At 38.5% G+C, this 21,551-nt stretch overlaps 1 protein-coding gene across 1 annotated transcript in view; it reads left to right on the forward strand.

Moving 5' to 3' along the window:
• Positions 1-21,551, forward strand: part of LOC130835729 (phospholipid-transporting ATPase IB-like) — a 160,875-nt gene that overhangs the window by 124,891 nt on the left and 14,433 nt on the right. The window contains 5 exon segments of the mRNA XM_057707520.1: positions 6,855-6,916; positions 8,456-8,512; positions 11,623-11,730; positions 14,452-14,540; positions 19,178-19,276. Coding sequence (XP_057563503.1) covers positions 6,855-6,916; positions 8,456-8,512; positions 11,623-11,730; positions 14,452-14,540; positions 19,178-19,276 — 415 coding nt within the window.

The following is a 21,551-nucleotide window of genomic DNA, read 5'->3' on the forward strand; positions in this document are numbered from 1 at the left end:
TTGCAAGAGTTCTTTCTGAATAAAAGTCCTTTGTTTTGTATGAATTGTAATTTTTCCCCCTCATCTGTGGCTTGACTATAAATTTGTTAATATTATTTAAATCAAAAGTTTTTTTTTTTTTTTTTTTTGGCCACACCACATGGCCTGCGAGATCTTAATTCCCCGACTAGGGATGGAGCCCATGCCCCCTGCAGTGGGGTCGGAATCCTAACAACTAGGCTGCCAGAGAATTCCCAGAAGTTTTAAATTTTAAGTCCAACTTATCAAATATTTTTACGGTCTGTGCTTTTCTTTTTGTTCTGAGACATCTTTGCCTATCCAAGACTTAATGCTATTTTCTTTTAAGATGTTTTCTATTTTTAGGCTTAATGCTTAATTATCTGATCTATTTTGAGTTAATTTTTGTTTATGGTGTGTTGTACGGATGGAGATTCATTTTTTACATATGAATGTCCAGTTGTTCCAATATCTTTTGTTGAAAAGATATGTTTTTCACATAGAATTACCTTGGCAACTTTGTAAAAAAAAAAAATCCATTGAAGGTATATGTATGGATCTCTATCTGGAATCTGTTCTGTCTCATTGATCTGTATGTCTATTCTTGAACCATATTGTTTTGATTACTGTACTTCATATTTAAACCTTTCACCAGGTAGTATATCCTCTCTGAAAAAGTTTTGGCTAGTCTAGGTCCTTTGAATTTTAATATAAATTTTTAAATCAGCTGTTCAGATTCTAAAAAAAGCACTGGGATTTGGTTTGGGGTTAAATTTAATTGTAGATTAATTTGAAGAGAATTGGAGAATTGACATTTTAACATTATTGAACCTTTTGGTCCTTGGATATATCTCTCCAATTATTTAGGTTTCTTTAATTTCTCTCAAGAATGTTTTATAGTTTCTGATATACAGTCTTTTTACATCTCTTGCCAAATTTATTCCTCAATATTCAGGTTTTGGAGTAGCCTCCAATTTTTATTGTTACCGTTTTGAAGTACAGTTTTTATAATTACCTTATTTCTTGTGACTTGCTAAACTCACTAATCATTCTAGTGGCTTTTTTTTTCTTTGTTAGGTTTTCTCTATATACAGCCATGTTGTCTGTGAATAAAGAGAGATCTGCTTCTTCCGCAAGTATTCTTATTGCATTAATGCACACGCTGTGCCCTCCAGTACGGTTTTAAATAGAAGTGGAGAGTGACACCTTTGCCTTTTTCCTAATCTTAGGAGGAGAGAATTCATTTTTTTACCGTTAATTATTGTATGCTTTTACATTTTGCATTACAGTAGGCATTATTACATGTAAGTGTTTTCCTAGGTGTCCATTATCATCTTGTGGAGCTTTCCTTTTATTTCCAGCTGGCTGAAGATATTTATCACAAATAGATTTTGGATTTGATGAAATTATTTTTTTCATACATCTATTATGGTGATTGTGTTTTTCTCCTTTATTCTGGGAACACAATTAATTGTACTCATTGACGTTTGAACACTAAACTTCTTGGAAGAAACCCTTGTTGGTCGTATGCGTTATCCTGTTTACACATCACTAGAATTGATTTGCTCATATTTGTTGAGGATTTTCGCATCTATCTTCATGATAGATATTGGTCTGACTTTATAATATTCTTGGTCTGGATTTTAAATCAGGATAGTACTTCATTAAGTCGACTTGGGCAGCGTTTCCTTCTTTGTTTTCTGAAAATGTTTGTGTAGGATTAGTATTATTTCTTTATAAATATTTGTTGGAATTTATTGACAAAGCCATCTGGGTCTTGAGTGTTCTGCAGGGGAAAGTTTTTAAATATGAATTTAATTTCTTTATCAGATATAGGGATATCACATTTTAAAATTTTTTATTGAATTCTGTTAATTTGTGTCTTCAAGAACTTTGTTATTTTCACCCAGGTCATCCCATTTATTGGCATAAATTTGTTCATAATAGTCCCTTATTATCTGTGAGATCTTCTTTCATTCCTTATATTGGGTATTTGTGAGTTCTCTTCATCACTGATTTTCAGCAATTTGATCTTAATGTGCCTTGGTCTAGTTTTGTTTGCATTTATCCTTCTTGATCATCAGTGTAGTAGCTAGATGTTTACCAACTTTATTGATAGTTTCAAAAGATCAACTTCGGTTTCATTGATTTTATATAGTTTCCATTTTTCTGTTTGGTTTGTTTCTACTTTTATTTCTTTCCCTTCTATTTAACTGAGGTTTAAATTGCTCTTTTCCAGCTTGTTGATGTTGGAAGATAGGTCATAGGTTTTATAGCTTCCTTCTTTTCTAACATAAGAATTTAAAGCAAATCTAAATTCTTTTAAAATTTAAAGCAAATGAATATTCTTTCAAATTTTATTTGTCAAAAGATTTATTTTGCCTTCATTTTTGAGAAAAATATTTTTGCTGAGTATAGTCTTCTAGATTGATAGTTCATTTTCTTCAACACTTTAAAAATGTTGGCTCATCGTCTCCTGGTTTGCATTATTTTGTTGAGAAGTCTGTGATATTTCTTATATTTGTTCCTCTTTCTGTGTTATGATTTTTATCTCTGTATGACTTTAAGATTTTTGTGTTCATCACTGATTTTTAGCAATTTGACTTTGATGTGTTTGGTGTGTTTTGTTTTTGTTTCCATTTATTCTTCTTGAGATTGCTCACAGTTCTTGGGTTTGTGGTTTACAGTTTTCATCAAATTTGTAAACATTTGCACATCATTTCTTTATATACTTTTCTGTTTCCTTCTCTTTCCTCTTTTGCTGGGACTCCAACACACGTATGTTACAACTCTTGATAGTTTCCTACGTCTCAGTTCATTTAGCCTATCTTTGTTCTCCCTTTAGTTCATTTTTAGTTTCTCTTGCCATGTCTTTTAGTTCACTGATCTTTTATTTAGCAGTGTCTCTGTGTTGGTAATCACAATTCAATGATGGTCTTTTCCTTTCTGTGTAAATATTTTTGATCTCTAGGAATACTCTCTAGTTCTTCATCTTTCATTTCTCTCCTCATTATGTTCATGTTTTTCTTTCAAATCCCTGGATGTAATTATCATATTTACAAGCCATTTTAAAGATTTTTCTGCTAATTCCAACACATCTGCTATTTTGGGGTTGGCTTCTTTTGCCAGTTTTCTTCTGGTTGTGGGTCAAATACTTTGCTTCTTCACATGTCACAGTTTTATAATTGGTGAGGGACATTGTGAAGTGCATGTTGCTGAACGTTTGTATGTGTGTATATATACATACTCAGACTTGGTTTTGGCAGGTAGTTCTCTTAGATCAGTGGAATCCCTTTAGGATTTTTCTTCTTTTTACAGTTGAATCTAGGGTATCTTTTCCTCTAGGACTAATTTAGTTCCTCTTCTAAGGTTATCCCCCTTCTTGGCTCTCTACAGAATGCTTCACATGTTGAACAAGGTCTCCTCACTTTGGCCTGTGGGGATGTGAGCAGTTCCTAGCTCTATATTAGACCTGGCAGTTTGGGGCTTACAGTTGCGGGGTGATTTGATTTTCCACGGAAGTGGAGTTTCTCAATATACACATGCAGAATGGCACTCACCCAGGCTTGTGAGACCCTTATGTGAATTTCTGGAGCTCGTTCTCTGAATAGTTCCTTCCCTTCCAGGGTTCACTTTTCACATCCCAGCCACCCTGGCCTCTCGGAAGTCCTGTCTCTGTTACATCAACACATCAAAGTGTTGGGCTGTCCTTGGGCTCTTCCTCCCTGAAGAGCAGCCCAGAATTACCTCCGGGTTTGAAGCAAGGGCAGTAGCAGGGCTCACCTAATCTTTTATTCTTCTCTCAGGGATCACTGTCCTCTGCTGCTTTTTACCCAATGTCTGAAAACTGTTGTTTCAAATGTTTTGTTCAGTTTTCTAATTGATTATAGTAAGAGGGAAAGTCTGGATACTTCCTCATGGAGGAAAGCAGAAGTCCTGGCCTTGCTAATTTTTTGTCAGTTGATCTTGTCATATACTAAGGAAGGTGAGTGAAAGTATTCTACTACTAACGTATTTGTTTCCCTTTTTATTTCTCATAATCTGTGATTTAGAAATGTTATCTGTTGCATCAGTACTAATGATTTCATATTGTACCATTTGGCCTTATAAACTGCCCTTCTTTGTCTCGTTTAATTCTTTTTGGCCCCAATTTCTTCCTGACTAATGTTAATATCATGTCTCCTGCTTTTAATTTGTATCTTCCTTGCCCATCCTTTATTTTTCAAACTTTATGAATTACCTTCTGTTTTTAGGTGTGTTGCTCATGTACAGCATAGGATTAGTTTTGAGACACAATCTGAAGCTCGTTTTTTTCCATCTTTATTGGCATATAATTGCTTTACAGTGTTTTGTTAGTTTCCGATGTACAACAAAGTGAATCACCTCTATATGTATATATATCCCCTCCCTCTGGAATCTCCCTCCCACCTCCCTGTCCTACCCCCTAGGTCATCACAGAGCACTGAGCTGATCTCCCTGTGCTCTGCAGCAGCTTCCCGCTAGCCATCTATGTCACACATGGTAGTATATATCTGTCGATGCTACTCTCTCAGTTTGTCCCAGCCTCCCCGTCACCCCCTGTGTCCACAAGTCTGTTTGGAAGCTCATTTTTAAAAAAGAGATTTTGTTTGTGATCTCTCATTTGACTTTGCTTTTCCTGTTTTAATGTGCTTTCCTACTCTTTAATTATGTGATTGGCTTTCTTTGTTTTTGTGTTGTCTCCTGATAATCATCAAGGTTTGAATTTCTTTTCTTATGGTTATTTTTATTCTAAGTTTATGTAAAGAGTGCTCTGTTTCTTTAGACGAACCCATTTGTTTCCAGGTATGATAAAATCATCATGTTTCTCTTCCTTCCATCTCCCTTGCCTTTCCTCCCGCATCCTATCATCTTTACACTGTTAAATAAAATAAACGTATAATTCCATTTCCTGATTTGCTAGCTTTGCGTGTTCTTTGACTCCCACTTATTAGAGAGGAGACAACCTGCAAAATTACCTTACTTCCCATCTCCTTCACCCGTATCCTCACTATTATATAGATTACGTCATTTCTGCTTTGTCTTGGCATAGAATAATTACAATCAGATTGATCATTCTAACACCACATTTGTTTTTGTTTGTTTTTAGTTTTAATGCTACAGTTAAATATATCAGATGCTCACCACAAGTCTTTTTGCTCTGACTTCTCCAGTCATTTGTTTGTTAGCTGGTCATCACAGGGTTTTGCTGCAAAATTCTCTGGTATTCTTCATCTGATAAGCTTTGCTATGCTTTTCCATTCATTTCCTTTAAACCATTTAAATACATACTGTATACATTAGACCAATTTATAGCATAATGAATAATAACCACACAAATCATTAACTAGAGCATCTCGCCTTTTTTCTTATGGTCTCTTTAATGGATGCTCTGCCTGCTTCTTTTATGTTATTCTTCAAGCAATTAATTATATTTTTCTTTCCCAGCTATTTGAAGAAGCTTCTTTTACAGAGTGTAATTTTTGCTGATATTTTCTGAAGTCTGCTGCCCTTGACCAGCTTGATATTTACTTTACCCCAGAGCTTTTACTGTCACTTACCAAGGACAGCCTCTGTGCTCACCTTCGCTGTTTGGAAGCCTTCATTAGCTTTCTGCGCCTGTGAATTTGTTGTTGTGGTTGTTGTTTTGTCTCCTAGTTTCTCTAATATAGATTCTGTAGGGGTTTTCTCCATTTGCATGGTTGATTTTGTATCATATGCAGAAGAAAAGGAATTTCTGTTTCACATACTGACCCAACATAGCTAGTTTCCCTTCTGTCCCAACATAGCTTGTAATTTTTTCTCTTTGTCTATATATATATATATATATATATATATATATACACACAATATATATAAGTGGACATTGTGACCCACTATAACCTTCCTATGCAGTAATGTTCTTCCTTTTTCTAGTCAATTACAATATCGTTCTCATCTATATTATCACCCCACTCCCGATAAAACTCACCAAGTTAGGTCTATATACAATTCAACCCACAATTGTCTCTCTCCTAGCTGGTCTAACCTCATGCACATATTTATCTATAGTTTCCTTCAGTCAGATGCCCTAATAATCTATTGTGTAGTTTTAAGAAAGGGTATAAGCATTGCATACTTTAGTTCTAAATCAGGAAAATAAGTGAGCTTCAAATACATGGGTGTGCTACCTGAATTGGTATTAGGGTCAGGGATTTGCACTTAAAGATTTCTGTATCAACCAGGACCAGAACCACCAATATTTATTGAGAATTTTAAAAAGAGTAAAGATCTGAAGAAATCATCCTAATCTCGAGATAGTATTGACACTTTAGAATGAAATTTTTAAGTTTATAGCAGACTTAGCAACAATTAAAAAGAATATGAAACTCTATTTTAATTTCAAGTTATCTGTTAGGTTTCTTCTTCTTCTTATTTATTATCTAATTTCAAGTTATCTGGAAAAGAAATAGTGTGAAAAATGTGATGACAAAATCCTTAAAATCCCCATCTGGTTACTTAGCATCACTCATTGGATTGTTTTGGACTTTCAGTTTGTAGATTTTGCCAGATGGTTGAGATGAAAGTGAAACTAGGTTTAATAATTATATTCATGTACTCCTTGTGACTTATTTATTTGTTGGTAAATATATCTTTGGAGGGAGTAAGAGGTGGAAAAAAAATGTCACCATTGTGGTAGGCAAAGTAAGCTTTGTTGTCGCTGACAGAGCACTTGAGAAACATGACCATCATTGATAAATATTTTTGGTGTCCAGTATGGTACCTTTAGTAAAAGTAAATGTAAAAATCTGTGTTTCAGACTCTATAAAAATTAAAAAATAACTTTTTTCACTTTTCAGATATGGTCTTACAAGGTGGTTACACTACAGACTATTTGTTTCTCGGAAATTGTATTTATACGGTAAGCTCATCTCAGGCCAACAAACAAATGTAAAGCCAACAACAGAAAACAAATTCACCAAAGCAACTAAAAAAAAGGAAGGGAACTAGACCAATGCAAAAAACTTCAAATGTGATGCCAAAGGAGAAATAAGAGGAGAGGCTCAACCTGATGAGATCACTAGCCCGACTTTCCTGACACATGGTTCCCAGGGTTCGTGAGTTGGAGGAGACGACTAAGCCAAGCATAGCCCCCAGAGGAATGGAGTAAACCTCCTGTGAGGTGGAGTCACCTTTGTTCCCTTGGGAAATTAAAAAAAGGCCGCTGGAACTAAAGCAGAGTGCAAACTGCCTGTTGGGCAAGGGAGGTTCGGGTCATGGCAAAGATCAACCCGGAGTGGTAGGCAGGGCCCACGGCCTTGGCACCTTTAAGGTTTGGGAAGTGCTTAGAGGAGTGATGGAGGCTGCCTGGATGCTGATATGGGGATAGAGAGGGAGATGTCATCAAAGCCTACCTCACAGTGGGAGTAAAACACTCACATACCTGTTTCTGACTGAAAACACAGCCTGCAACAGTTTTACTTAATGAAACATTGAAAGTTTTTTGGTTTTTTTTTTTGAGACTGAGAATAAAAGAAAGATGCTCAGTGTTATCTCCTCTCCTTAGCATTGTAGTGGAGATGCTAATCAGTAGAATAAGATAAAGATGCATAAGCTTTAGAAAAGGAAAGAAAATCTGTTTTAAATAATAGATGAGTGTGCACACAGAAAAACAACAGATTTTACAGATGAAATATTACAGTTAATAAAAGTATTTCCTAGATATGATCAATATTTTAAAATCAACTATTTTACTATACTAGCAACAAATATTTAGAAAATGTAAAAGTTTAAAATAACATCTTGCTATAGCATCAAGCATGGAAAACATACAAATAAATGCAACAAATGATGTTCAGGACCTCTGAGGAAAATTGTAAAACTTTAATGGTGACGTTAAGAGCCTCTAAATGAAAAACTAGACCATGTCCATTCACTGGAAGACTCAATACTGTAAGGAAGTCAGCTCTCCTCAAATCGGTTCATAGATTTACTGTAATCCCAATCAAAAGCCCCAGATGCTTGATGAACTATTTCTAAAATATGTAAATGTCCAAATGCAAAAAGGCCAAAAATAGCCAAGATGCTCTTTGATTTTATGACCATCTCAATCTACCACGCTCAGCTGTGTTTTTTAAATCAATAGCACTTTGATTTCTAATCAGAATCAGATCTTCCATGCTACTTATAAAAGTGCAAATCTAAGAGCTGAAGACATAAGCCTGGATTTTCATCATATGTTAAAGGGCTTCTAAAGGAGGAACACGTATTTGAAAAGCACCGCATTCTCTCCACTACTAAAATGTAACAAAACACTCAGCAACAGGAGCTCACCAGACAGGGAGGAGAACCAGAACCATGGTGGGAGGGTCAGGCAGGGAGTGGGAAGGTGTGGATTCTGATGGAAAATTTTAATACCTTTTTTCCAATCTCTTTCCCCTCCCCATCTCCCCTGGCACAGTACGTAGTGGTAACTGTCTGTCTGAAAGCTGGTTTGGAGACACTGTCTTGGAATAAAGTGAGTATTCGGGACAGCTCCTCAATCTGGTGCAGCTGCTTGCGTGCCGTTGTTCTTCTTAAGCTTTAGAAAAGTAGTAAGCATTTTTCTGGTCTCCATATTTTATTTTTCGTTTTGCATGCTTGAATGATGGTTTAAACTGGGTGAAGGTGTACTAGCCATCTAATGTCTTTAGAGTACTCATTTTCCTGCCTTACATTTGAAATAGATTCAATTTATCATGGTGTTGAGACCCTTGATTCACTCTTATCCAAGTACAGAATTATAACAATTTTGCAAATACAGAAAAAGAAGAGAATACATCTTGTTCATTCCTTGCCGTGTCAATAATATTGACATTTGGCATTTACTCTTTGTATTGGTCTATTTGGTCTCCGTCAAAACAGGATTATAATGTACCTAGTATTTTATAAGTTGCTTTTTTCACTTAATAATATATCTTTAATATTTTTCCATACCTTTAATTTTTAGGTCTTACTTACTGATGAAATAATGTTTCAGCACATGGATGCTTGTTTTTTGCATTATTTTTAGGATAATTATTTTAACCGTTGTTACTGTAAGTGATACATAGTCAATACTGTTATGAATACAGATGTACTTGTTTACTCACAGATATGAGTAATGATTTCCTTAGGATATTATTAAAAGTGGAACTTCCAGTAAATTAAGCAGAATTTTATTTTTTATGATCTTGTCAATAATTTAAATGAATATGTACATATACCCACATATACATATTTACATCTGTAAATAAGTTGTTTTCCCTAGTTGTACTCACAAAGCTTCTGAGCGAACGTGAGTCTGTATTAGCCTGTCACGTTTGGAGAACTAAGACTAAGTAGCGTGTGACGCATTTCTTTTCTGATGCAGTCAGTTAAGAGTTCTGACTGCTACTGTCCCAGCTGGACATCGACACTAAGTTAGCACCAAGGAGTCCTATGAGCAGAAATATTTTATCAGCAATTAATAAGACATTCTAAGTGTGGTGTTATACACAAATATAAATCACTTATATTATCTGCATATAGAAAACCTCATTTGTGAATAAGACAGTATTTCAAGGTCAAAGCAGACTTAGCAAAACAAGAGGCGCCTCTTCTGGCCTAAGTGGTGCCAGGCTTCTGCCCTCCAGCTCACCTGGGGGTTAAGAAGGAGCTGGGGACTGAGGCAGGAAAGAGAAGGGTCTGGCTCTTGCTTTTGCTCTGGGCTCCCCTGCCCTGTGGGGAGGGGTGAGGAGGAAGCTTCTTCCCTGGGGAAGAGGATGATGCTGGAAGCCACTGATCAGGTACAGAGAATGAGCCAGGGCAGAGATAACAGAACATGTCTCCAGGCAGCAGTGGTGACATCCCCAGGAGGGGATGGTCCCAACAGAGAACTATCTGAAAAGACTCTTAAAGCCATACAGAAATACCTCGCTTTGCAGATAATATAAATATTGATATTATGTCCACTATAAGGGAACCATTACAGGAAAATGCGTTGCAGTTTTGTAAAGTTTGAAGTTCACAGTCTTGGGCTGATGCCCTTCTCCATCATCTGCATTTTCACGAGACACAGCCCTCAGGAGACCAGTTCTATTTACTCTAATCAGAGAGAGGAGGGATGTCCCTGGAGGTCCAGTGGTTAAGACTCTCCCTTCCAGTGCAGGGGCTGAAGTTTCGATCTCTGGTTGGGGAGCTAAGATCCCAAGGGCCTTGCAGCCAAAAACAAAAAACAAAAAAAACAAAAACTGTAAAAAAGAAGCAATATTGTAACAAATTCAATAAAGACTTTAAAAAGGGTCCACATCAAAAAAAAAAAAAACTTAAAAAATAAGAGGTGGACCTAGAGACTGTCATACAGAGTGAAGTAACTCAGAAAAAGAAAAATGAATATCGTATATTAACACATATATGCGGAATCTGGAAAAATGGTGCAGATCAACCGGTTTGGAAGGCAAGAGACACAGATGTAGAGAACAAACATATGGACACCAAGAGGGGAAAGTGGAGGGCGGGGTTGGGGTGGGATGAACTGGGAGATTGGGATTGCCATATATACATTACTAATAAGAAAATATCAAATTGTACACTGAAAGTTTTGCAGTTTATTGTATGTCAAAAAAATAAAATTGTATGACCCTGTTGGAGACAAAAAAAAAAAAGAGAGGAATTGTTTCAGTAAGAGGTTATTTTTAAGGAGTATGAAAAATTGCCTTTGAAAATGACTCCTAAACAAATGATATATACTCTGGGCCATAGCAGAGTTTTGTTTTTTCCTGAATATTTTTTGTTGTTCAGATATGATTAAGTAATGAGCATCACCTATTAGGATGAGAGCACTTGAGCCCTTAAGAAATCATCAGGTCTAGCCAATCGCCTTATTATAAACAGATGATACATCTGAGGCCTGTAAGGGTAAGTGGTGTTCGCAGCACAACCACATTTAGCACATAAGTCTCCTAGTCATTTTCCTTACAATTCCCCTGCTAACGCCACTTGCACAAAGAAACAGATCAGATCAACAGAAGAGTCTCTGGTCTTAGCATCTACCATTACAGAATTTGGTTCTAGTTCCCAGACCCAGGCGTGAACAGTGATCCTTCAGTCGACAGCCGCAGCCTGAATGGCGTGTGCAGTTGATATGCACACAACACCCACTAGTTCCAGGCAGTCACAACCTCTGCCATCGTTCCACTGCTATTCACACGGAACAAGTAGGATACGTTCAAGTGTTTATCCCCCTTAATGATTTGTATTCAGACTTTTTCCTGAAAGAGTTTCGTGTTAATAAGCAGACAGAAGCCCAGGCCTCATTAAATCACCCAATTGTATGAACCACTTCTGATTGAGAGTTGATCTTTTCACCGAAGACACTGAACACCACTTTGGTGACCAAGTTACAGTTATTTTTATTACTTTAGACGATGGTGCCTTGAGCCCACAGCAAAGTATTGTCAGAAAGATGTTAGGAAGTCTCAAATATAAAAAAATTGAAAAATTATCAGTATCTTCCTATAAGAATGTATGGTCTGGACAAGAGTATTTTGTTAGTTGATTGACAAAGTTAAATAACTTTTCCTTCTAAATAGAAGAGGCTGAAGTGTTGCTGTATTCTTCTTCCTGCAGTTTAGTCATCTGGCCATTTGGGGAAGCATAGTCATATGGCTGGTGTTTTTTGTGGGTTACTCCTTCCTCTGGCCCACTGTTCCTATTGCTCCTGAAATGACAGGACAGGTGAGGTTCACTGTTGGTGAGTGTGCTTTATGTTCCTCCTGAAAACGTATGTTCAATAACAATGAAAGCTGATGCTGTCTGCTTTCAAAATAATCTGGCAAGAAAAGGTAAAACCAATGCAATTAGAAGTACTTGGTGATCCAGTTAAAATCTGGTTGACATTTTAATTATAATACTGCTTTATCTAAAATCCCATTATTTCAAACTATCTTTATTAACCACTCTTTCCAAAATTTTTCTCTTGTGCATAACTGATAAAAGCTATAATAATTTGAGTCATCTAAAATAGCTAATATTGCAATTATAGTTTTCATGTAATGTGCTATGTTCTTCAATTATTTGGCACTTGGTAATACATGCATGTAATTAAGAAGATATTTTTATTTTAAATGCTTAACCAGAATAGACATTCTTTGGAGCGCCAGGAAAGTATTTAATATTTTAAAGTTCCATGGAAGCTGTTCTTAAGTTAATTCTCAGAAACTATATACCATTTAGACTTTTACACTTATTTACCTATTTCTGAACGCTACTTTGCCTATACCTATTGTTGGGGGTTAGGCCCACAATGGCTACAGAGGGAATCACAGTATTATTTTGTCACACTATTTTAGAATGAGACGCAGCCTTGGTCCAAAACCAATCAGTTGCCAAATGAAGAAACACAGAGTTGCCCAGCTCAGTCCCTGTGGTCTGTCCACTGCACAGACCACACTCCCTGTGTTTCTTGGTGGAAATGGTAGACAACCCTTGTACCCCCTAGGCCTGGGGCAGCCCATGTCCAGGAAATAAGAATTTTATGAGACTTCCTGTTTTCAGACATGACCATGTGGCTGGTGTTGCAATAGCCTAACAAAGACAACTATAAAAACTGAACAAAATAAGAGACTTGTTTGAAGACACTGTCTAGAAACCACTAGAGATAATACTCAAGGGAATGATTCTTAAAAGAAGGGAAGCCTTTTCCTTGCCTTCTGTGTTCATCTGGCTCTTTCCCTAAGGGTATTTCTCAGCTCTTGGCACAAGGGAGTAAGCCCAAAGAAAATGCGGTGATCTTACGGGGAGGAGGAGGTGGAATTCACAGTCCCAGGCTGCTGAAATGCGTGAACTTGAGGACAAAATCCACAAGAAGAGGCAGCCATAGAGAAGTGAGAGGCAGAGTACCAGGGAAAGACCTTGAGAAGGTCAAGGGTGGTTTGAAGCTTTGTTTTGCCCAAATAATCATGGCTTTTTTCCCCAGGGTGTAGTACTTTCTCCTCATTTGAGGCATTTACTTCTAGGGCATGGCTTTTCTGGGGTCTCAGGATGACCCTGGATGTTTTCTGAGTCCACTCTACTTTCACTTAAACTACAGTGTCCTTCCCCACCCCCCAATATTAGGTGGGTGCCAAATTTCTGATTGATTCTTCAGTCCTCCATATGTTTTCTGCTGGGTCTTTTAAAGTCTCACCCCACACATGCACTAAGAGTCAGCCCAGGAGTTGAGGGCAATTGACACACTCCTAAATAATTTGTGACAAGGAAGGAATCAACGATAGATGTTGTCTGATTATGATGTGTCAATACAGGTTCATCAGTTGTAACAGATGTACCACCTGGTGGGGGATGCTGATAACGGGTGTGAGACTAGACATGACGTGAATGGGAAATCTCTATACCTTCCTCTCAGTTTTACTGTGAACCTAAAACTGCTCTGAAAGGTAGTAAAAAATATGCTAGTATGAACAACTTTATATAACATTAATTTGTATAATAGATTCCTTAAAAAAATACAACATGCCGATATTGGCAGAGAAGGAAATAGACAGAGACCCTGCAGGTATCAGTTTGGGGTAGATAACTGGGGGACCATGAACACTCAGCTTGTTTTTCCCTCAGTTCATTTGGCAAATTCTGGGACACCATAAGTAAGAACCTCAAAAGAAAGCCTCCAAAGAGCAGACCAGGGTATTGAGTAGACAGGAGACAAATATTAGAGTCTGGAACCTGCCAAACCTGTGGGTATGGCCTCAGTGAACACACAAGGCACTCAGCTGATAAAGAGAGCAAAAGTCAAACTAGAAGTAGAAGGAGCCTGTTTCATCAGATAATCAGTTAGGTGCCTCCACAAGAAAACAGAGGAGAGGCCCAGCTGGGACCTTGCTATCTCTGAGAGCTGGCTAGCCCTGGGAAGAGCAGTCTCTCCCCAGATAGAAAGGTTTTTTGAGGTGTCAAAATACCAGAACATATAGAAAATTTTAAATATGTTCAATATAAAGCCTTACCCTGTTTCAAATCAGTACAGTCCTGATTGAACTGAAGTGATCAGCCAGCCATTGATTTATCTGCTAGGCAGAGAGAAGAGTGAATTCTCCTAGGGGAATATAATGGCATAATTGTTTTACACAAATTGTCTGGCAGTTAAAAAAAAGTTGTATTGCTAGATAATACAGTATTGAACCATCCTTGCATTCCTGAGATAAAACCTATTTGATCAAAATATTTATTCGGTTGTTTACACATTAAGATTTAAATTAAGTTAGTTAATATTATGTTTAGGTTTTATATACCTATTTGTTCAGTTGATTTAGTAGTTCCAGGTTCATATGATTGCATCCATACTGTTTCTGGCATCTCCAGGTTTTGTGCGGAAGGGAGGAAACTGAAAGCTGCATTTGGTTCTCATTATTGACAAACTAAAAGCTTCTTGTTTAAATACTCTTCATTTCTGTTTATTTGCAGGTCAATATGGTCCTGGTTTGTCCATACTTTTGGCTGGGTTTTTTCATTGTCCCGATTGTGTGCCTGATTCAGAATGTAGCATGGAAATCGTAAGTTGAGAAATGAAGTAGTGACCAAAAAATATATTGTCATAGTTAATTACCCTTTCCAATTATATGACTTCTAAATTAAACTAAGTGCCACTTTATGAATATTAAATGTCATGGAGCTTTTAAAGGAAGTAAATGCCCTCTGCTTTTTGCCACTGGTGATTTATCAGCAATCAATTGAGAAAAAATAAAAGATGGAATCAAAATGTAGAGGGAAACTTGGTAGTGGTATTATCAAGTTCGTAATTTTTTTCTGAAAAGAGGTCCATTTCTTCGCTCTTTAGAAGTGTGATTTATGTAACTTTTATCTACTTTACAGGAAATAAAATGTGATACCAGAGGATCACACATTAAAAACTAATGATAAAATAAGAAATAGGAGGGAGATATTAAAATTAGAAAGGCATTCTTTACTTTTTAAAAAGTTGGCATAAGAATCTTTCATATATAATTCTCCCAGAATATTTAAATATTATATTAGAAAATCTCAATTTTTTTTTTTACCATCTTAATAGAAGGGAAGAACAAACAAACAAACAAAACAACTAAGGTGTTAGAAATCCCTGTCTCTAATGTTAAAGTAATGTTAAAGAACTCATGAAATTATAAGGTTTCAAAATTAGAAATATTGATATATAATATTAATTATTGCACATAATCTGTAGCATAAACAATAGAGCTCAGCACATCATAAATTTCAAACTAATAAGCAGAGAAGGGATAATATTTTAGAAGGGATAATGTTAATTTTGCTTTCCAAGATCCAATTTTTCCTTAATTCCTCTATATGTCAGGGCAAACATAATGGTTTGTAGACCTCAAAGTGAAAGACTGAAATTTCTCAAATTTCCCCCCAAAATATCTCCGATTCCCTCTCTCTCTCTCTGTGGTCTTTTCATTCATTCCATCTTCAACAAGAATTGCCTTGCCTGAGAGTTTAAAAAGCCTTTGAAAGAACCCTTCCTAACAGTTATAGCTCATCAATCAAAGTCAGCAGTGGGAGGTGCAGAGAAAGTGCTGATAAGTTTGTAATATTGACATTGATTCATATTATTCTGAAAGTAAGAGGTTTCAGGGGCAGAGACAGGCTATTACCAATTACCTCTAGCAATTGCCATGCTGGTTCCCCTTGCCCCAGTCTTCCCCCTCCCAGATCCTGCAGTGAGAGCTGAACGGACAGGCCTGCAAGTAGGAAAGTTGTACCACAGGAGAGGAACCTGGGAGTTTATGTAGGAGAGGAGCAGTGTCCCCTCTTCCCTCCTGAGAGAGAAGAACTTTGTTCCCTTGTGTAAATAAATTCTCCTTGGGAGGAGAAGCAGAAGGATCTTGGATTCTTAGCCCTTCACTGTAAATAAAGTTCTCCAGGTATGAGATAAAACAAGTGTCTCTGAGCTTACAATTCCTAGAGTATCTCCATGGCTCCAGGTCTCATCCCTTCATGAAATATAAACATTTTTCTACCCTAACCCAAAGTGTTTTCTCTACAGTCCCACAAGTACGTCTTATCTTCTATTTGACAAGTTTTGCCATTTGAGGAAGAAATCACGCTAATTTAATGAACAGTTACAGACCCAGCTTTATATGAAAAGAGCTGTTATTTTGCTCATTAAAAGCAGTCACAGCAAAAAACCTGAAAATATATCATTTTCCATTTGGGGGTACCTTCGATCGGACTGTAAAGAGTGCACTGGCCCAAAGGCATTTACTTCTTACCAACACGTTCCTGGTAGCAGAGCTAGGGATTCTTAGGAGGCAGAGGCTTGAAGTGAACTAGGAAACATACAAGGCTCCCTATTTAATATGAGGATTTCAGATCAAAACCAGAGCATAGATTTGCCTGGTAAAATATGTATTGGTGCTGTTGCAATCTACATTCTCTTCTGCGAAGAGAATGCAGTTTTCATCATACTGCTTATGTTCCATCTCTGAGTTAGAAATATTTCTATGAAATTGGATAAAGCCAAAGTGTCTCCTTTTCCTGGGAAGAGAAAGCTTTCCATTAAGTACTTGACTGAGGGCAATTTTAACCTACTATGTTTTAACTTTGAAAACATGCGTTTCCTCCTACGTATTCCTGGCTATGTCGTAATCCGCATCCTATCCACAAGCTTTTCAATTTAATTTTAGAAATAATTATTGAGGATCAAAGTAATTGACTAGGCACTAGATGTCACTTAGAAGGTGAAGAAGAATGAAGTGTTGATAACCTACAGGCATATGTACATATACTTTAAAATACTGGTATCACTGTAAAACTTGAGACTTGGGTTTTTGAATCCTCCTAAATTTTGAAGGTGTGTTTAACTTTTTAGACGTTATTAACTTCTAGCACATGGCAATATTGTCATTGCAAATATATTACCATGAGCTCGTAAGAAAGTCAGCTGCTTTATCTGTGCCCTTTCTCAGCCCACTTTTCATTTCTCCATTTCAGAACTCAAACTGTTTAGGAGCAAAAAAGGCCTCATAGTGAAGTAATTGAGTCAGATTTTTCCATGATATTTGAAAACTTCCTGGATAGTCATCTAGGATTAGATGATAAGGGGCAGGTTTAGATCTTTAAACACTCATTGCAGTGTTATCTTTTCAACCACCAGAGTTTTCACATAGCATCAAATGTTGCTTAATATACTTAGTTGGGTACACGTGATAGCTGGATAATATGTATTTATTAAAAAGCCTAAATTTTTTTTTAATGGAAGGATAATTAGTTAATTTTTCCAAATTGTTTATCTGAGATGGCATTTTAAAATAAGCTGCCGTATACTCGTTCACGTCACGATGTAGTTCATTTGTTAAGGTTGCAGTAAAATGTCAATCCCAAAGCCACTGAGATTTTAGGGGCAGTGCTTTTGGTTCTGTTTTGTTTTTAACCTCAATGTATCTATTTCCTTTACTAATCTACCTAAACTTCTGCTTACAAAACATTCCATAATCCAAAATGATTTTAACATTCTTGATACAATCCCAGGAAGACACTTAAATGAAAATTAGGTAAAGCTCAATTTTTGCAAAATAATTCAAATATACAAGTGACTTGGATTTGAAAAGATGGTATATACTACCAAACTGAGTTCTTTTAAACTACGTAATACTTACACTAAAGCACAGTTTTCAGAGATTTCACATTCCCCCTTGTCTAAGCTAAGACCTAAATTTAATGCCACTGATCACTTTCCAGATAATTTTCATTTCTTTCTTTCTTTTTTTTTTTGATTTTCAGAGCTATTAGTATTGATAGAGAGTATTTCTGAAAATTCCTTCAATTGAAGCAAATTGCTTAGATATGTGTGTTCTTCTTTAGGCGCACATTAGTATTTAGCCTTGCTGATTTTGTTGTAATGTTATTTTCAAGTGTGTGGCATCACATTCTTTGACTTTTTTGTTCGAAAACTTGACCATTGACCTCTCTAACTTCTCTCAATCCACCAATCTTCTTTCTTATAATTTTCTATCTCAGCTAGCCTAAAACTTATCAACCGTCAAGTCTTACTAGCATCCTAAACTTTTTTGTAGCAATACTTTTCTGTTGTTCTGGCTGTAGGTATAAACAGCCACAACTAAACTATAAATCCATGCACTGTCTTCTGCTTTTCTTCTTTGCACCTGCCTTTGCTCTTGGGATAAAGGGCAAATCCTTCCCAAGGCCGTGGATGGCCTGCTCCAGGCCCATCTCTCCTACCTGCTCAGAGCTGCTCACTAACCACAGGGCTTCTTCGTGCATGAGGTTTCTTCTGTTGTGGGTGCTCTCCCCCACTCTCCTGTGGTCTCTGCCTACTCCTCCCTTACCCCGGCTCAAACGCCGCTTCCTCGGAGCAGCCCCTGCTGACACCCTTGACAAGCTTCCACCCCTGCCCCATGCTGTCGTGGCACCACATGGGGCCCCGACCATCATACCTGTTCCTTCCTGACATTGCTCATGTGTTCATTTGTCTGTCATCTGTCTCTATATGTGGGAAGCTTTATGAAAGTAGAGACAATGTCTGTTTTTGCTTTGGCACCTAATTGTGGCTCAGGAAAGATATTTCAGGGATGCATGAGTGGATGAATGCAGACATAGTTCCCAGTGAAAACAATGCCACGGAAAGGTGAGCATCTATCTGGGTTGCCTTGTGTGTTCCAAGTCAAGTACGCACACCTGACATTTGAACTACTGAGATGTCCACTCTGCCATTGTAATTGCTGCAGATGGCAGCGCCAGCCCTGGGGCTTGCTGATTGAAGTAAGGATGGTGGTAGTGCTTGACTGAGAATTTAGGCATCAAGATTCTGGAACCGTGACCATGGTAGAAAAAGACGATATGGAATCATGTCTCAGTTCTGGGAATCTTCAACTAACTGTTGGGTTGGGTTCAAGCAGATTGACTCCTCCAGAGCTGGGGTCCCCTGCAGCCTCAGGAAGTCAGCAGTGTTTGGGGTGACAGTGCTCATGCACAGCACCCAGCGCTGTCTGACGTCCCTCTGGTAATAGGGAAATAGAGTCTGGCTCTCACATGCAGACTGGGCATGCCGCATTGCATCTCGTCCTGCTGCCTGTAGCCAAGGGATGTCCAGCTGTCATCTGGGAGGGGAGAAATCACTGCTTACAGTGTGCAGAGCTCATGTGTTATGTTCATTTTATCTTTCCATCTGATACAGGATTATACATACCTGCAATAGAACTTTGCTAGAAGAGGTTCGGGAGATGGAAAGTAGCAGGGTTCAAGGACTTGATGTTCCCAGAGACTCTGAAAAGAGGTGAGGCAGTTCTCTTTATCCTGACTTTTGTTAAAAACCCATTCTCCTTGTTCTTTTCCCCACCTTGCCCTCCCTCCCAGGTGCCTCTGTACTCTCCGTGATTTCTCGGGTTCACTAAGTGCACATCAGACAGGCATTTTGAACTTCACATCCCCAGCAGGGCAGGCCCCTCTTCCACCAGTTACCCCTGTGGGCTTCCTTTCTGCTGATGGCAACTTCACTCTTCCAGCTTCTCAGGCCCCAAATCTTGGAGTCATTCTCACTTCGTCTTCCTCATGTTCTACACCCATTGTGTCAGAAAATCCTGTTACTCTCATCAAGATTTTAATCTTTACATCCAAATTATCTGCAGTGAGAGATCAATTCCAAATCTCTGACATAACCTGGGTGCTCTCCTGAGTGGAAGTACCACATGCCTTCTCAGTAACCACAACAGGCTTTTGTTCTGGGCTTTTACGTGAGGCCTGGGCATGTCCTGGAGTTTTGAGTGGGCTTTCTCTGAATCTACAATGTTTATGCAGGAATTATAAGGCAAAGAATCCGTCTTTAGACTATACTGAATACCTACTACATTTTGAGTGCTTTGTTAGGCCTAAAAGAAAGGGTGAAAAACAACCGATGACATGGCCTGGGTAAAGGGGCCCAAAAGCACATTTAAAAATTTTAGAGAGCAGCCAAGTTGTGAGTACAGGCAAATCTAAAGTAAATGAGAGCAGTGACTAACTGATATCCATGTATTTGGCACCTGCGGAGCACTTAGCACTGATAGTACCAAGTGTGGTGAGGCTGGAGAGCAACTAGGACTCTTGTACTTCAGTTTGGATAACTGGCCATTCTGTTCAGCTTAAACACCTATCCTGTGACCCAACAGTTCCATTTCTAGGTATTTACCCAAGAGGATTTTAAAAATATGTTCATATATCCAGATACATGAAACCATAAGAGATCCTCAATCAGGTTCAACCCCCAAAATATTTCACCAAGATATATTATAATAAAACTGAAAAATCAAAGACAGAGAGACTTTTCAAAGCAGCAGAAGAAAAGCAGCTCATTACATAAGAGGGAGTACCCATGGATGAGGAAAAGATGGCGGCGAAGTAGAGAGACGTGGAGTGCATCCCTCCCCACAGATGAATTGGGAATGCACGGAAGGACGCAGTAATTCTCACAGAGAACCAGCTGAACACCAGCAGACGGCCTCGGACACCGGATGGGACTGCGGGGAGCCCGACATAGCCGGTAGGGAGGCATCTACGAGGGCTCAAAGAGGGTGAAGCGGCGGAGCTGTGGCAGACGGGAGGGAGTGAGAAACATTCGGAGGGTCCGCAGCGCAGCTCAGCGTTCCCGGACCAAGACATCGATCCGCGGCTGAACGGAGGGTCCAAGAGCGGGAGTGTGGGAGCAGGAGAGCTGGTTCAGTGTGGGAAACATTGTTGCCGGTAGGTTGACGGACCGAGAGGACAGGAGGGAGGAGGCCCGCGGAGAGGAGTGCCCGTTCCTGAGAGCTGCCCGGCCATGATGGCGGCTGGAGGCTACAGGCTCACTGGCGGTGGGGAGGAGCCGCGCGCATAGCCTCTCTCTCTCTTTCCGCGCTTCTGCAACAGGCAGTGGAGAGACCCCCTGCGGGCCACCTAAGGCGCTCAGGGATAACAAGTACCCTCAGGCACTCGGGTGGGGCTAGATTAAAACCCCTTGCAACACCAGCAGCAGGGAGGCTGCCGAGAGGAAAAAAAAAAAAAAAAAAGAAAAGAAAAAAACCCCCGAGAGAGGCCCAACTCTAAGACTTTCTGTGTACGCCTGAGCCACCGGCGCCCTCTGCAACAGGCACCTCTAAGCCTGACTGAGACATCAGTGCGCCACTGCTCACTCCCTCCCAGGAGAAGGAGCCACTATTGTACCCTCTCCCTCCCCACACACCGACGCTTACAGACGAACAATAAAGGAACCTCTACTGGTCACAGAATAACGCAAAAAAACCCAAGGACAAGCAACCCCAAAAGTTTGGACAACCATGAGGAAACAAAGAAACACCATGCAGGCAAAGGAGCAGGAAAAAAACCCACAAGACCAAATAAATGAGGAGGAAATAGGAAAAATGCCTGAAAAGGAATTTAGAGTAATGATAGTAAAAATGATACAAAATCTCGATAACAAAATAGAGAAAGTACAAGAAACAGTTCATAAGAACTCAGAAAAACAAACAGCAATGGATAACAAAATAACTGAAATTAAAAATACTCTAGATGCTCTAACCAGCAGAATGACTGAGGCA

This window comes from Hippopotamus amphibius, chromosome 14 (assembly GCF_030028045.1).
Source record: "Hippopotamus amphibius kiboko isolate mHipAmp2 chromosome 14, mHipAmp2.hap2, whole genome shotgun sequence".
In the NCBI taxonomy this organism is placed as follows: Eukaryota; Metazoa; Chordata; class Mammalia; order Artiodactyla; family Hippopotamidae; genus Hippopotamus; species Hippopotamus amphibius.